The sequence below is a fragment of the Heliangelus exortis genome, chromosome 5, assembly GCF_036169615.1.
Source record: "Heliangelus exortis chromosome 5, bHelExo1.hap1, whole genome shotgun sequence".
Classification (NCBI taxonomy): Eukaryota; Metazoa; Chordata; class Aves; order Apodiformes; family Trochilidae; genus Heliangelus; species Heliangelus exortis.
The window spans coordinates 34,726,954-34,743,200 of NC_092426.1; the positions used below are offsets into that span (position 1 = coordinate 34,726,954).

Here is a 16,247-nt window from a genome sequence, read left to right on the forward strand (position 1 = left end):
GTGAGAAAGTCCTTCAAAATTGAGAAAATGGACTAATTTGCATGCTATGGGAGCTTTGTAATTCAGCCAAAATGTTTAACCTGTGAACAAAGATCTTAAATAGGAATTCATCCCAGTATCATTGTGAATCATTGTTTGGTAGAAATTTCTTACAGTGAGACACCGCTATGCTTTAAAGAATGTGGTATAAATGCTGCTAAAATACTGTCAGCTGGGTGTTTGGATATTCTAATTTTAGACTCGTTTATTATGCTTCATCTCCATGGTGTTTTTAGGCAATTCTTGTACAATTCTTCTTACTCAGAGAGACCTTATGGTCACTGGGACACTGATGACACTTCCCTGTATGATTTCTGTATGGATACATTCACAGAAGTAGGTCCTGTAACATGAAAGTGGATGATGCTCTTGCAATTTTCTTGCAAGACATCCTAACAGAACCACCTGTAGGAGAAAAGTTCATCTTAAAACTGCACTCTGTCTCCAGCAAATGTTAAGCTAATTGATTTTTCAGCCATACTGAAGCAGCTGCAAGAGGTTGGATAGTGAGACTGAGGCCCATGTAGCTGCTAAAAATGTCCAGCAGAAAGCTGTATAGAGCCAACTCCTGGAGAAAGAAAAGGAGAGGAGTCAAAGAGGCTGTTGTTTTAGTGGCAAGCTACAGAAGGTTGCTATCAGCAAGTTGGTAAGAATTCTTTTTTTCTTAGCTGACACGGGCCTTCTTTGTCTCTGGGGTTCTATTTTAAATGGTTTTCCCCTTTCAGCACTCCCTGATAATAAGAAACTGATATAAGTGCTCTTGTTTGGAGACAATCTCACTTTGGTCTGCTTATTTTGTCTCAAGAAAACCACAGGGCTCAGAGAGTGAACAAAAAGAGCTTACATGCTCAAAAGGTGCAGCAGACAAACTGCAAGGGCAGGATTAATGGGATGGTGAGCTTCACGGTTCAGCTGTTTGTAGATCAGTAATTAGCCTCCTCCAATCAGCAAACTGATTTATCCCCAAGCAACAGTGTGAAGTACTCCGGAGAGATGTATTAGTCATAGGGATGGTTAAAAGAAAGGAAAAAAAAAAACCAACCCAAACCAAAGTCCCAAACCTTTATTCCCTTTTCTTGGTGTGGAAGGACTATATTGACCCCCACTGAAGGAGAGGAAGTGGTTTATCCTGCTCCACAAGGGTGTATCCTGAAAGGACAGGTGGATCTGGAAGTTCATTTGGTGCCATGGCTGCAATAAAGAGAGATTGTAGCCTTGCACATCCCTGGGTTGGCATCACATGCTGTGAGGAGTGACCCTGGGAGCACAGCAGGGAGAGGAGGTCTCCTGCCAGGTAACCTTTCTGATAGTGGATTCCTGCCTTCTCTCTCCTGGAACACTGGAGAGTAGGGTTATTTTTCTCATTGTCTCTAAAGGCTGCATTCCAGTTGGGAGAATGAGTAATAGACAGGTCTGAATTTCAAATAGTAATTGCAAAGCAATATTCTGGTGTGTCAGGCTGAGTATGCTCTGACTTCTCTGCTAGAATGGAAGTGTTGTTTGTGGAAGGATCTGGCTCATGTTTAGAAGTTTGTTTAAAAACCGTGCAAATAATAGATAAGCTGCTAGCAGATGCCAGCGTGTTCAGTAGAGTCCTGCAGTTGTCAAAAAACATTCTACTGTACCTAAACATGAATCTAGAACAACCTCCTGAGAGGTTTTGTAAGAAAATCATCTATCTTGCAGTGAAACCAGGCTAACAAGTACTGTAGAATGACTTTCTGCTTTCTATCACCCTTACAAATAGGCCTACTTAATTCTCATATGAGACAATGAGAGAATAAAACATATTAATCACAATTTATGACAGTGTTTTGACTTTGGAAACCCTTCTTTTAAGCAGCTTGCAGGTACAGGGAAATGGTAGGAAAAAAAGTCAGGAATTAAAATTATGCAAAGACACTTAGTGCCCAAGTAGTAAGTATGTATTTCAACTACTGCTTTTTCAGGAAATCAAAAAATTAGGTGCACTTCTCTCTCAGTTGTAAAGAAAAATTTACTTAAGTCTCTTTTCTTTTTTTATGGAGCCAAAGCTGCTGCTTTGTATGCTGCCTACAGTAATTAGCATGTGTTAGGATCCAAAAATCAAGATTGTGAGGCTGTTGGCTAGCTAGATCCAAAGGCAAGGAATCAATAGGAAGAAGTAAGCCAGAGTTGTTAGTGAGCCACCAAAGTCTAGTTTGTTAATCTTAATCTGAAAACAAACTCTGTTATCTAGCATGGAGAGAGGTCACAATCCTCATAATTTTGAAATGAATAAATATGTGTTTTCCTTATTTTCTGCTGGTTGTTTTATTACCTACTTACATTTTGGTATTGCACTGTGATGATTAATGTCATGAAAAATTACAAGGAAGTGCCCATCAGAAGCTCATTTCTGAACATAGTAAATTCCATCCAGTTTAGGCAAAATATTATTTTTAACTTTGTTTCACCTTTTGTTTTAAGAACCAAAGTTAATTGCTTAATGAAACTTAGGAGTACTCTTTAATGAATTAAAAAATTACAATTTTCTGTATGCCACAAAAAGATGCCTGTGGGGGAAGGGTAGAACTTCATTCCCCTGAATGAGAACACAAGAGACTGAGTGGTGCAAAATGTGCTGCAATATTTTTCTTGGAAATGGCAACATGTTGAAGCATATTTGTGGCAAGTTTCAGTGTGTTCATAAGGTTGGTCAAGAATTTGTGATTAGCTTTATCCATCAGAGTGTTTGGTATAACCTACATTTTACTGGGGACCACATATAGTGTTGCCCTAATTTTGCAAATGTCCTTTCAATCCACTGGAGTGTGGCATAAAGTAAAGAAAAATGTTGGTGTATATGATTACATGATCCATCTTCCTTGAATTATCTTATGATATATTTAATATCAATAAAATATCTTCAAAATCAATATCAATATCTTTAATATGATGGCATACCTAAGAGACCTAACAATATTAATTTGCTATGGAAGTTTCCCTAATAGCCTGTAGTTTTATGGAGAACATTTGACCATGTATAGATACACAAGAAAGTGAGGAAAAATGGAATTCAAGTAGTGTCTGGCCAAAATAAGAGTTACAGTTTTGAGCTGGTCTCCTGTGCAATGCTGGCTTATGTGGTAAATTCCTTCTTTGCCTTAGTCTTGGCGTGCTAAATTACAAGATAGATGCTGGAGAAAAATAGGTTGATCTCTGATCATTTGATTTACTGCCCTCTCAAATATATTATCTAATAAATTGTTCATTCTTCACCAATGTTGTGCTCTGTTTTTCCTAGAGCACACTCTTCCTGTACAGAGAGTAATCCCCACCTGAAACAGAGTAATGTTGAAGTAGAATGCAGATAATAAGCCAGTTATGTATTGAATTGCAGAGATCTGATGCATAGATTGAGCCTACTGCTATTACTTTCCCTATGTGGTTGGTTTGTTTCCCTTGAATTTAAGGGAAGGATTTTTCTTAGATGTCTGTGGGCTTGTTATCAATTTTACCTTGGGGCATGGATGGATTCCAATAACACGACTTCCCCATCTTGTGTCCTACTGCTTTCAGCTTGTCTGCATTTAGATAGTTAAACAATGAAATTTAATTGTCCTCTCAAGCACATGGTATTCTCTTGCTTATTTTGCTGGACACAGATGAGATAATCCCACAACGAAGTGCTCTTGAACAAGGCTATCTGTGCCAAGCTAGGTTATGCTGTTTTGAATCAGGGTTGAGTCTGTAATATTTGTTCTTTGTTGCCTGTTTTTATTGCTTTAAGCCCTGCTCAAGCCTCTGTCATTCCCTGTCTGGTCATATGACTTTTAGGAGCAGGGCTGGGGAAGCAGCCGTAAGATTCTCCAGCATCCAACCTCTCATACAGGGGCACTGTTTAACAGGAATCAGAACTATGAGGCTGAGGCAAATCTGTCCAGATTTAATCAGTGGCTCCTAAACTGAAGCATATAAAGGTTTTTAAAGCATTTACCACTGCCTTCATACATGTTATTAATGAATGTTATTCCTTTTGCCTTCTTTTTGTGGAGGTAAACAGCTTTTACATAACATTCATAAAACAGCTGCTGGAAAAGCTAATACTTCATAATCCTGGTCATTACAGTATCACATTATATTTATGTGATAAAACGTCCTAAAAATGTTGTCTTTAACAGCTGTATTTGTAATTTTAAATTTTATTCATATTTTGGCAAGTGATGTACTTGAAACAGACTTCATAGTTTTGTTCTTTCTGAGCCTACTGTAACTGGTGAGGCTTGTCATGATTGGCTTGATCCCAAAAGGATAAAGGGAATTCCCTTTCTCCATCCATGATAATCCTCTGTAGGTTTTCTGATTTTGTTTTCCTCTTTTCTGTCCCCCCTCCTCCCTTCTTTTTTCCTTTCGTATCTGAAGCCTGTTTGACAGAGTGAAAAAATGCTCCTTTGCAAAATACTGCTAGCAGTCTTGTATTTAAAAAATGTACTATTTGAAATAATACAGTTGATTTTTAATTTGTTTGTTTGTTTGTTTGTTTATCCTGGGGAACGACAGCCATCATGGTCAGGGTTTTGTGTCCTTTTCTCCCTGCTTTCCCACCGGGGAAACAAACAAAACAAAACAAAATAAAAAAATAGATCATCTACATCTGCTTTGAATCAGTCACTTCTGTCTTCTGGATTTCCAAGAATAGCCAAATGCTGCCATTGGTTCCCTGTCAGGGAGAAAAACACTGTGGAGACTGTGGCATTAACACAGCTTCTTGAAAACAGCAGCCCAAATGCATGCTCATCATGAGTCATGACAGAGTCCTTGGATTCTTTCATTCCTGCAATTCCTCTGCACCAGAGACCCAGAAGGTACTGGCCCCCCATCCTGTACCTGCTGGAATAGGACAGTCATTGGGTTGGAAGACAGAACCTCCCTGGAATGCTTTTGCCACCAGTGACAGTATCGTAGCATATCCTCAGAGCTGCTCTTTCCTCCTGACTGGAAAAGGCAGGGAATTTAAATGAGGATACTCAGCAATTACTCAGAGTTTAAAGGAGATGTCCCCTTTCCTCTGCTTGACAGCACTCTGAAAACTCCTTCCCTAATCTGTGCCTTTCTGTTTGAGGCGTGAGGGTTTTTTTAATTCTTTTTTCTTGTTTGTTTCGTTGTGGTTGTCCACGGGAAAGCTTGAAAAGCTGGGACTTAGGAGAATCTGGAAGGGACCCATCAGGGCCCTCAAATCCACCTCCTGTCCCTCGGTCAGCACTGGTGCCCCGTGAAAACACACGGGCGTGGAAAATGAGTCTTGGAATCTGCGAGGGACTCGTGGGGCACCCATGGGTCTCCGGGTTGTGTTCTGCCTGGAAGGCAGCGCTGTTGCCATTGGAAGCAAAGGAAAAAAACCCTCTGTGGTGGGACCCCCAAGAGGGTTCAGTAAAACCATTTTGTAACAGTAAACGGCGAGGGCCCCGAAATCGCTGAGGGCTCCCAGAACTGCTGAGTGCAAAACCGCTAAGGTTGTTTTCTTGATTTTAAATAATCAAAAAGTCCACCATGGGATGACATCCCCCTGCCATGAGGCCAAGGTCAAACAGCCTCCTGCCCTGACAGAGAGGAAGGAAAAGCCCTTTCCACAGGCTGAGTCCCCTCCATTTTCCAGGGCCCTCCTGGCACGGCACCAATCCCCACCACCAGTCTGGGGACCGAGGGATCCCTTCCCGGTGCCCCGGGCAGCGTTGTTTTGTGCCACACAGTATTTTTTTATTAGTTGTTATAAATTAAGAAAAGCGAAGATTTTTAGACAACTTGAAAACCAAAACCACGCACAGGGTTTATTTCTGAGCTAGTACACAGCACCCAAGCGGATTCCGACGGATCCCGCCTCGGAGGTGGAGTTCGGGCCCGCATGTAGACCGCGACCGAACCGAACCGCGGCCTCCGCCCTCCTCCGAGCCGCCAGAGGGCGCTGCCAGGAGTTGGGGAGGCCGCGCGCAGGCGCAATGGCAAGGACCTCCGCCCCCTCTCCTTCTCTCCCTCCTTCCCTCCCACCCCCCCTCCTCCCGCCGCGTTGTCCCTCCCCGGCGACAGAGCGCGGGGCGGGCGTCCCCCTGCCGCAAAGGCTGCCGGTCTATCGGCGGCGCGGGGGCGGGCGGCCGGCCCGGGGCCCGGACATAAGATGGCGACGGCGTTGCTGGGGAGGCGGCGGCGGCGGTTGCGGCCGTGCGGGCTGTCGCGGAGGGCGGGAGGAGAGCGGCTGTGCCCCGGCTTGCAGGGCGGATAGAGCGGGGCCAGCTCGGCGGAGCGGGGGCCGCCATGGGCTCCCAGGTGCTGCAGATCCTGCGCCAGGGCGTGTGGGCGGCGCTGAGCGGCGGTTGGTACCAGGACCCGCACCAGGGCCCTGGAGTCAACGCGCTGCACCTCTACCTGTGGCTCTTCTTGCTCGGCTTCCCCTTCACCCTCTACATGGTGAGCGCCGACTTCCGAGGGGCGCCCGGGGGAACTGTGCCAGACTGGGCCTCGGGGCGGGCGGGCCTTGTGGGGGAGGGAGGCCGCCCGGCTCAGCGACGGCGGAGAGGCCCGGGGTGGGGGGGTGGTGAGGGGAAGGAGGGGGGTTGGGGAGCGGGAAGGGCCCCGGGGCCGTCACACGCGCGCCCCCTGCCCGCCGAGCCGCTGCCGGGCTGCCCTGGGAAGGGGAGCCCCCGGGGAAGGGGGAGCCCCGGGGCCCTCCCCTGTTGGCCCCCGGCAGCCGCGGTTGGGGCGGCCCGGAATGCGCCCGAGGCTGCGGCGTTTGGGAAGCGGGGATCTGCTACCGGGAAGGTGTGTGTGTGTGGGGGGGGGTGGAGGGGGTGGGTAGGTAGGCGCTAGCGGGGCTTCAGGCTGGTACTTCGCCTCCGTGTTTGTTTGGTGTTTTTTTTTATTTTGTTTACTTTTCCTTTAAGGCTGGGAATAACTCTACTACAGCTTCCACTGCGGGTCTGCTGGGTGTAGAGGGGAAAGGACAGTTTCTGTAGAAGGTGCCAGATCTAGGCAGTATTTCTGACTGGCGGCTCAGTCGCTTTCTCTTCTGACTCTGGAGACTGAGGGAGGGATGTGCTTCAGGGGCCGTAAATTAAAAGTTTACTTGACCATAGTGTAGTGTGCTGGGTGCTAGCGTATCAAGACTGTGTGTTATTGACACGAAGTTAGTTTGGCTCTTTTACGAGTATTCAGACTCTGGTGTGCTTGGCTTTGGAGAATTTCTCTTGAATGCAGCATTGTATCTGACACTTCAGTCAAAGCTGTTAAAATATTAACCTTTAAACCTAGAAACTTACTTGACATTTGGACTTTGAAAGAAATATAGGAGAGGTATAATCACTTGTGAGAAAAGGGGGTGGTTTTCTGTTTGCCTGTGCTTTTCTTTCTGTGTAAAGTCTGTGTAGTATGAAATATTGCTGTTTCACTTCAGGTTTCTCAGTAGAAAAGTGGGATACTACTGGGTGTATTGTGACCAGTTTTGATAAGAAGAGGTGAAACGTAATTTGCAAGTTTACCATGTCCAAATGCCATGCCAAATTAAAATCAAAGTTACCTTCTGAAAAAATGTGTGAATTAAACCCTGGAGGAAAAATTCTACCTGACTGCAGTTGCAGAGAGTGAGAGTTCTGGGGTCAGGTATTCGCTTTGTTAAAAAGCGATTTGTAAGATGGCAGCATGAGACACTTGATACTAAGAACCAGCTAATGTAGGAGTGGAGGTTACAGCCCTGTATTGGTAATTTTAAATTCATATTACTGTGTCTTGGAAAAGGTAGCTTTAAGGCTTTTTGAAAACTTTAGACTGATGGAAAGGAAACCATAGTCTGAGACAAACTGCTTTTAAAACCAAAGTTAGTGTGACAACAGCTAGATAAAACTTTGAACTAAGCAGATCACCTCTATAAAATCTGTGAATCTCTGTCTCTTTGGAGTTATGCTGAAATAGGGGAAGAGGGGAGTACTTTTGGTCTCAAATGTAGTTGTTCTTTGGTTGTGTGTGTTTGGTTTTATTTTCATTTAGAAGTACTGTTCTTCAGCTGTGACAGAATAGTCTGTTAAATAAGTATTTCCATGCTGAGTAAGCTATTGATGAAGGTGTGATGAGCTGTATCTTGCATGCACAGGAGACATTTGAAGGGGGGGATGATCCAGGTTGTACATGAGGTCTTCTGACAACCAATAAATCTGCACCAGCGTTTGAACCTCTTAAAGCAGCAGTTAAGCTTCAGTTGTCCATACTGTGGAGTAAACTTAAGTGTTGCTTAAACTTTTTTCCTGTGCAAATGGAAGAGGTGGGCAAAAGCAAGCTGCTTCAGGTTTTGTTGAGGTCAGAGAAATTCTCTTGCCACATAGCTCTGGACAAGTTAAAGATGCAACAACAAGTGCCAGCTTCCCTGAGAATAAGTAGAAAGATTAGTCACAAGTTAAAGCAGATTGAATCATATTTGGCTGTTTTCCCTCTTTCCACCCTCTGCAGTTTAAGTGTTGTCTAGACTTAAACTAAACAAGCAGAACCATAATGGTCATCTCAGCTTTTTAGCATCTCCTAAACTCTTTTCATAATAAAAAGTAGTAAATGTTGTATTGCTGTAGGACATACATAAATAAGTAGAATTTACTTAAAAAGTCTTAGGTAATTGTAATCTGAATTCTGAGCATGGCTCACTGGTGTGTAGGAGGGAGTTTCTAAGCCAGCTTCAAATGACTTGTTGCTGGCAGACAACGCTGTGTGTTTTAAAAACAAGTTATATAGAAAGAGTTAGAATGCTGGCAGGTTTTATATTGCTTATAAAACTTCCTCATGTAAGGAATTTGAAGATCATAGTATTGCTTTGATGCGTCGGGGTCACGTTAACTTGTTATTCCCGAGTTGCTTTGTAGCAACAAAGACAAAAGGATCTCCTAAGAACTTGACTTGCAGATTGCTTTCCAGGCTGAGTGCATTTTACAGTAAGCTAGCCACTTTTTTTTTTCAAGTGTTATTTAACCCCCAGCAGGAATGGAACACTTAATCTCTTTTGGATATGGTAATTTGATGCACTTACTATGTAAAGTCTTGGTTTATTGCACACAATGTTGCTAATCTTTTGTCTGTGCATTCCTTCTATTGATCCTGCATTTTCAGAATGGAATCTGGCAGTGGTTGTGGTCCACAAGCAATACCATAAATCTCAGTTTCTTTGCGTGCGTGTGCTGATGTTGTTAGGATTGATGTGTTGAATTATGGTGCAAACCAACTGAAGGAAATCAGCAGTAGAATTCTAGTGGTAGATTTCAGCTAACATTGCTTCCTTGGTCCCTCCTTCCCTTGGTCATGGTCTTAAGCTCTTCCAGGGGAGGTTTAGGTTAGATATTAGAAAAAAATTCTTTACAGAGAGGGTGATCAGGCACTGGAATGGGCTGCCCATGGAGGTGGTTTAAGAAAACCTCCACCCCTGGAAGTTTTTAAGAAGAGACTGAATGTAGCACTCAGTGCCATGGTCTGGTAACCACAGCAATAGTGGATTATGGGTTGGACTCGATGATCTCAGAGGTCCTTTCCAACCTGGATGATTCTGTGGTTCTGATTCTGTGATCTACCTTCTGAGCTCAGGCTTAGGAGGGAGAGGTGTGTACCCTGTGTGAAGGAGAAAAGAGAGATGTATACATAAATGTATAACAGATCCAGATACTTCTTTCTCATGTGTATTTATACACCTAACCTGTGCTTCTCAGAAGTGTGTCAGAAAGAGAAGTGTAGAGAATGAACTGGGGTGTACAAGAAGGGTAATGTCTGTTGCAGTGAAGTTGCTTGAGTCTATACTCTTCTATCTGTGGATTGGCAGCATGCATACAAAAATACTGCTTTCTAGACTAGTGAAATTCATTCTGTTTGGATATTTGTATTCAGTAACAGACTCAACTGTGCTTATTGATCTGCATATCTGTGGTAAGAGCTGATCCTTGTTTTTACTCTCATCTGTAACTCAATTTGGGAGAATGAGGTGTGCTACAGTATGGTGAAACTGTGCAACTAAGTTGTAAAATACAGTGCTAGAGTGGGAAAAAATTACCCTACATACAGAGGCCAATGTTATGCATCAGTGTTGCAAGGGGGAGGGGAAGAGAGGAGGCTGCCAAAGCACTTCCCCTACTCGGAATGCTGTTTCGGCCCCACCACGTGTGCAAGAGCGGGTGAAGTTTTGGCTCCGGCTCTAGGGAAACTTTGCCAGTGACTGAAGAGGAGCCAGGACTGTACCTTGCTTGGGGTGATGGGCTCGTATGTACCTACAAAACTTGTCTGTCAAAGTCAAGCTCATGTAGACAACAGTTCATTTAATAGGCACTTGATTTCCTGACTTCTGTACCAAGTTATAGAAGTAGGTCATGTAAATCTAGCATCACGTGAAAGTCTTTTTCCAGTCAAGTTCCTGAAATAGGTACTGTTTCTTAAACTAAGAGTGTAAGTACTTGAAGTTGGGTGTATGATGAGAATCCTTGGTATTCCACATTGCCCTAGGCCTCAGCTGCTCAAGTTTCATTTTTATACCTTGAAGTTTAGGTGAAAAACTAGAAAATTGAATGTACTTCATGGTAAGAGGAATTCTAAAGGGCTCTGGCTGTTCATACACAAAAAAACCCAATGACAAAACAGCTGTCATTTCTTGATATTTTCTCTTCTACAGCATCAATGTTTCTATAAAATACAGGCCTCAAAATGCTTGAATTTGAAAGCATTTTACAAGACAACTCTTACTGCTTAATAAATGTGTGATACAACTTTTATGTAAGGACTTGCAGTCTGCTCTCAGTTGGGAGACTTTCCTATGAATGTTCTCAACAGGTGATACCTACACATCTCTTTGTGAAAAGAATCTGGAAGCTATTGCTTCTGTGGTGTTTAATTGAAGCTAGATGTGATCCATATAGTCTCTGTTTCTTTGCACAGCCTGTGATCCATGAAATTCCCCCTGGTTCCTGACAAATGATTGGAAACATTGACTCAAGATAGTGACCCTTGTAGTTTAAGTGGGAATATTTTAGTTCTCTAGGTAGTAGTCTGGGGTTTCTTTTCTCTTCAAGGTTGACTTCTGGAATCTAGGTGTACTTAGAGCTTTTTCTACCCACTCTTTCACAAAAGGTGTGCTGTGATACAGCTGAGCTAATAGCCTGCAGCTTCCAGAAGGTACAGTCCCACTCCTCAACTGTGCATTCCTGCATCTTGTCTTTGTCCATGTGAATAGTATGGATTTCCTAAGCTGCCTTGAAAGGTTAAAATTTGGAAAGTAACTCCTGAGGGAATGGTGGTAGAAAAATCATTGTCCTTTCCCTCCCCCTCCATGTTTGAGACTATTACTTAACTTCCCTTTAAGATTTAGGGAAATAACTTTCAGCTAGGAGTTTCTCATGATTGTGTTTGTTTAGCTATTAGATGACTGAAGTTTTCAACAGAATATAATTAGAACAAGGTTTTTTTTGGTTGGTTTTTTTTTTGGTTGGTTTTTTTTTTTTGGTTGGTTTTTTTTTTTGGTTGGTTTTTTTTTTTGGTTGGTTTTTTTTTTGGTTGGTTTTTTTTTTTGGTTGGTTTTTTTTTTGGTTGGTTTTTTTTTTTGGTTGGTTTTTTTTTTTGGTTGGTTTTTTTTTTTGGTTGGTTTTTTTTTTTGGTTGGTTTTTTTTTTTGGTTGGTTTTTTGGTTGGTTTTTTTTTTTGGTTGGTTTTTTTTTTTGGTTGGTTTTTTTTTTTGGTTGGTTTTTTTTTTTGGTTGGTTTTTTTTTTTGGTTGGTTTTTTTTTTTGGTTGGTTTTTTTTTTTGGTTGGTTTTTTTTTTTGGTTGGTTTTTTTTTTGGTTGGTTTTTTTTTTTGGTTGGTTTTTTTTTTTGGTTGGTTTTTTTTTTTGGTTGGTTTTTTTTTTTGGTTGTGGGTTCTGTGGTGTGTGTTTTTTGTTTTGGTTTTTTTTTTTTTTTTTTTTTTTTGCATGGTCATGTCTAGCTCTTTCTCTTACAAGAGCTTCAGTTGTGACTACTCTTCAGTGTGTGCTTTCTTTTGGTGTTAATAGAAGTGAAATAAAATGGAATGTTCTCTGAATCTGAAACTAGCCAGTGTCTGCTAACAAGTTCTAACCTGAGGTTTTTTAGTCTGTTGTGCTCAGTAAAAATGCTTCAGTACTTGTGAAAAGAACTGCAATGAGATGTAGCTGCAGATTTGCAGGACTCAGATTTGTATTCCAGTCTTGAAGATGGTATTGTGTGATGTAAAATGTCAAGCATGGTTTAAAATACTGCTCTCACTTTAACTTGGCTTGTGGACAGAAGACCCTAAATGGAAGCTGAATGTTTCTAAGTTTGGCAAAGAAAAACAGAAGGCACCAGTGGTTTAGGTTAGGTTGCAATAACTCTTCCTCTTGAGGCTGGAATGCAGATAAGTTACTGGTACCATGTGTACCTCAGTGTGAGACGTAGTATAAAGGATGATGAGACTGCAGAGAATGCCAAACATGCTAAAATTTCTTCTATTCCCAGAGTATATGCCCCATCCAAAGAAGAGTAACTACTAATGAGTACAAAGAAATAAATGTAGCAAGTTACCCTGTTTTTAGGTTTCTGAAATCCTGTGGAAACAATGTGAGCAAAAAACACCCTTTTATTCTTTATTGGGTTTGCTGCAAGTTTTGTGAGTAGTTTTACCTTTTTCCCCATTTTTTCCTCAAAGTTTTTATTTGAAGAACAGGATGTGTAGATTGTGCATCCCACAAGATAAACTGGATACACTGTGTGACCTCTGTGCTGACAGGATGAATGGGAGAAATTGAAGAGTTTTCCAGATAGAGCTGTATAGGGACATCTTTTATAGACAAACTAACTTTTGTAATCTAGTGTTAAAGTGGGTCTTCTGGTTATGTCTTGTGAACACGGTGTGCTTGTAGAGGAGAGGATATTTGAAGTTGTGTCTATAATTGGGTAGGAGACTGCTTAGCAGGTACAGGATGCTCATAGTTTTACCAAAGATAACAGCTGCCTCTCAAATTCTTGGAAGTGGAAGCACCAAATTTCTTGAGGAAACCCTTGTGGCATTGCTCCAGGGGCTGTATGCAAGCCATTAGCGTTATTGTGACTCAGTTTCTTACTGATGCTGGTTTTAAAATAGCTTTGTTTCTTTTTTCTCCTCTTGAGGTGGTACTTGGTAAGTGAATCATGATGTCCATTAGTGTTTTGCCCAGCTCAGCATGCAGTACCTAAGTTAGCAGATCTTGGCTTAGTTTGCCTGTCCTACTTCAAATGCTGTATTGGGCATTGACTTGACTTGTTTTGGAGGAAAAAGTAGGTTAAACCTGATCTCTTCAAGAAGAGAATCTTAATAGGTAACCTGCCTCCTGATTGATTCCAGACTCAATTATTTACACTTGTTTGGCTTTGGAAATGTCATATTGATTGTTTGTTTTTCCTTACTGACGGAAAATAAGCAGCAAAATTAAGGGTTGGTTTTGTTCTGAAGTAAACAGTCAATACAATATTTATACATGTTTATTCTTTTATTTCCTTTATTAGTAAAATATTTTGTATTTGGAAATACCATCTAACACTTTTTGCTAAACCCATGGCTTAAATTGTGTGATAAGCACTGCCACTTCTTGTAGGACTAATAAGCTCTTGAACATGTAGAAGTACTAATGTCGTGGTCACATCTTTTAAGTGACTAAAACTAGCTTTATGTGCAGAGGGCTCTTTGTCAAGTTCTTCAGTCATGTTACATTTCTGTTGGGATTTTGATCACCATAAAGACTTTTCTCTTGCAGTGGTCTGTGTAGGAAGGGAGACAGTGTTTGAAACACACTGGAACTCTCCTTAGGCTAGGAGGTCTAAGACAGCTCATTTATTCTTCTCATCTACTAAATTGATGTTTGTGCTGAGTAACATAGTTAATTGTTGTATGCCTCTATGTATATGTGTATATATATTTATGGCAGTGAGAATTTTAGATCAAATTACACCCTCAGTGGGGTAAAAGATAGTGATACAGTAAAATATTTCAGAATATAGACTCTTATTGCTTTTGTAAGGTAAGTGTTCTACTTGTAGAAGAAGATTAAGTATAGAGATCTCATTTTGTTTAGTGACTGGCCAGGGAAATGTCAAAATTATAAATGAATAAAAGATGAATTAGAAACCTTGAAGTGAAATCTGAAGTTGAACTAGTACTCTGAACATTTCTTGTAACTAGCTATTAGTCCTCACTCAACAATATCTGCTACTGAAGTGGTTGATCTGAAAAAGCCTTATGTGCCTCAGCAAAAGTTGCATGAGAAGTCCTAACTCTGGAATTTCACAAGTTTAGTTCAGGACTGAGCAGGTAGGGAAAAATTTGGATTTTGTGGCAATATCCAGATATTCAAGAGTAGTTGTTGAAAGCTGAGAATCTAAGTCAAAACACCTATGTTGGGTTGATAAGCAGGTTTTCTCCTGTCTACCTTGCTGTCACACTCGCATCAATTTTTTCCAGAAAGGACTTGGTCCTGTGTACTAGCTCTGAAATAAACCCTGTGCGTGGTTTAGTTTTCAAGTTTTTTAAAATCTTCCCATCTTTTTTTTATTCATAACAACCTTTCAGTATCCTGGGAAGAGCAAACAAGAGTTGAATGTGGTTCTTGAGCTCCGGTGATAGATTTATGTAGCATGCTGCTATGTTGCTTTAGTATCTTGTAGTCCAGCTGTTCCTTTTTTTTTTTTTTTTTAAAATGTTGTTAGTCTTCTATCTCCACACAAGGTTTGGCTGTAGGGGATACATGTTTAAACCCTCATCTTTAGTATAATATTTTCTGTATGAAATAAACTCTAGATAGCTTTATGTATTCTTAAAAATATTTGCCCTTGTGTTCATTAACTCTTTCTTATTCTCTTTTGAAAGGCCCTCCCTTCTTCCATGATGATAGTAGCTGTCTACTGCCCGGTGATAGCAGCTCTCTTTATCGTTCTGAAGATGGTGAATTACCGTTTGCACAGGGCACTGGATGAGGGAGAAATTGTGGAAAGGAATGCCAGTGAGCATATGGACAGAGGTGCAAAAACAGAACAAAGCAATGTTTCAGCCAAGAGGAAAGACAGCAATGGGCCCAGGTAAGGTGTCTGCTGATGTTTGTGTACTTCTTCAACAGATAAACAGGTCTGTCTTCGACAGATGTGGACCTGGAATGATGGCTGAAATAAACACAGATGCAGGCTTCTGTAGTTCTCAAAGGCTGTTAAGTCTGGGCTTTAAAAGCTGACTTATGGATGTATTGGGTTTGAAATGTTGGGACTCGTGTTAATTTTCTGGTTCCTTCTCCAAAAGAGTTGAAGAACAATATTTAAAATGCTGGAAGCAGTGAAACAATAGCATGGAAAATGGATGCTGATTAGGTCACTAAATACTTAATGAACACAACCAGTACAAGTAATCTTAATTCAGCAGTAGGCAGTTTTAAAAATCTAGTTATCAAAGACCACGTTCTACGTGCTGAGCCTTTTATCACTAAAGGAATATCTGATAGAGTTTCAGTTTGCTTAGTTTTGCAAAAGCAGGAGTCAGGTGTAATGCTTGACTCCAGTCATAGCCTTTCTTCAGCAGAACACTGTCATGCCAATTTGGAAATTCTGAAATTGCTCAGCTCAGTAATGAAGTTAATGATTTGGAAATACTGTCAATAGGAGGATATTGCTTTCACAGGTCTTGCTGTTGTCAGCATCAAAGAACCCAGAGGTTCTCCTCCTCTGACCAGAATATTTGGAGAAAGAAGAACAAAATATGACTCATCAACAAGGCCACCCTCACCAGTCTGATCAGACTGTGGATGTGTTACAAACTCTGTTATCAAAGTCTCTGCCTGGCTTCAGCTAATTGAGGCCATCCTCAGGGTTAGAATGCATGAAATAAATCAACCTTGCATTGTTAGCTTTTAGAGAAGACCTCTTGCCTGAGTTTCTGGTACTGGTGGCCATGAATAGTGTTCAAAGGGAGGTAATGAGTGCACTAAATCTTAAAACGTGGCATGTGCTTCATTAACATAAAACACCAAAACAAGAAGAAACCACCAAACAAACCCGAAACTTTCACATGGACACATGCTATAAGGAAATGTGGTTTTAATAAGCCTTTTAAGTCTGTTCCTTAAAGAAAGGAAGTGCTAAAATGATGTTCTGTAAAATGTGCAGCCTGGAAGTAAAATGACTTCATTGTGCATATGGGGTACCTAAGATGGGTCTTCTGTATCTTCTCTTGGCTC

General features: G+C 41.4%; 1 protein-coding gene across 14 annotated transcripts in view; it reads left to right on the plus strand.

Moving 5' to 3' along the window:
• Positions 1-6,174: 6,174 nt before the first annotated feature.
• Positions 6,175-16,247, plus strand: part of PCNX1 (pecanex 1) — a 91,666-nt gene continuing 81,593 nt past the window's right edge. For 13 of the 14 annotated variants that reach the window (XM_071744525.1, XM_071744528.1, XM_071744530.1 and 10 more), the window contains exons 1-2: positions 6,175-6,462; positions 14,894-15,102. In XM_071744525.1, coding sequence (XP_071600626.1) covers positions 6,310-6,462; positions 14,894-15,102 — 362 coding nt within the window. In that variant the 5' untranslated portion in view covers positions 6,175-6,309. Of the gene's footprint in view, positions 6,463-14,893; positions 15,103-16,247 lie in introns of those variants that run through there. The other variant, XM_071744535.1, reaches the window with a different exon arrangement.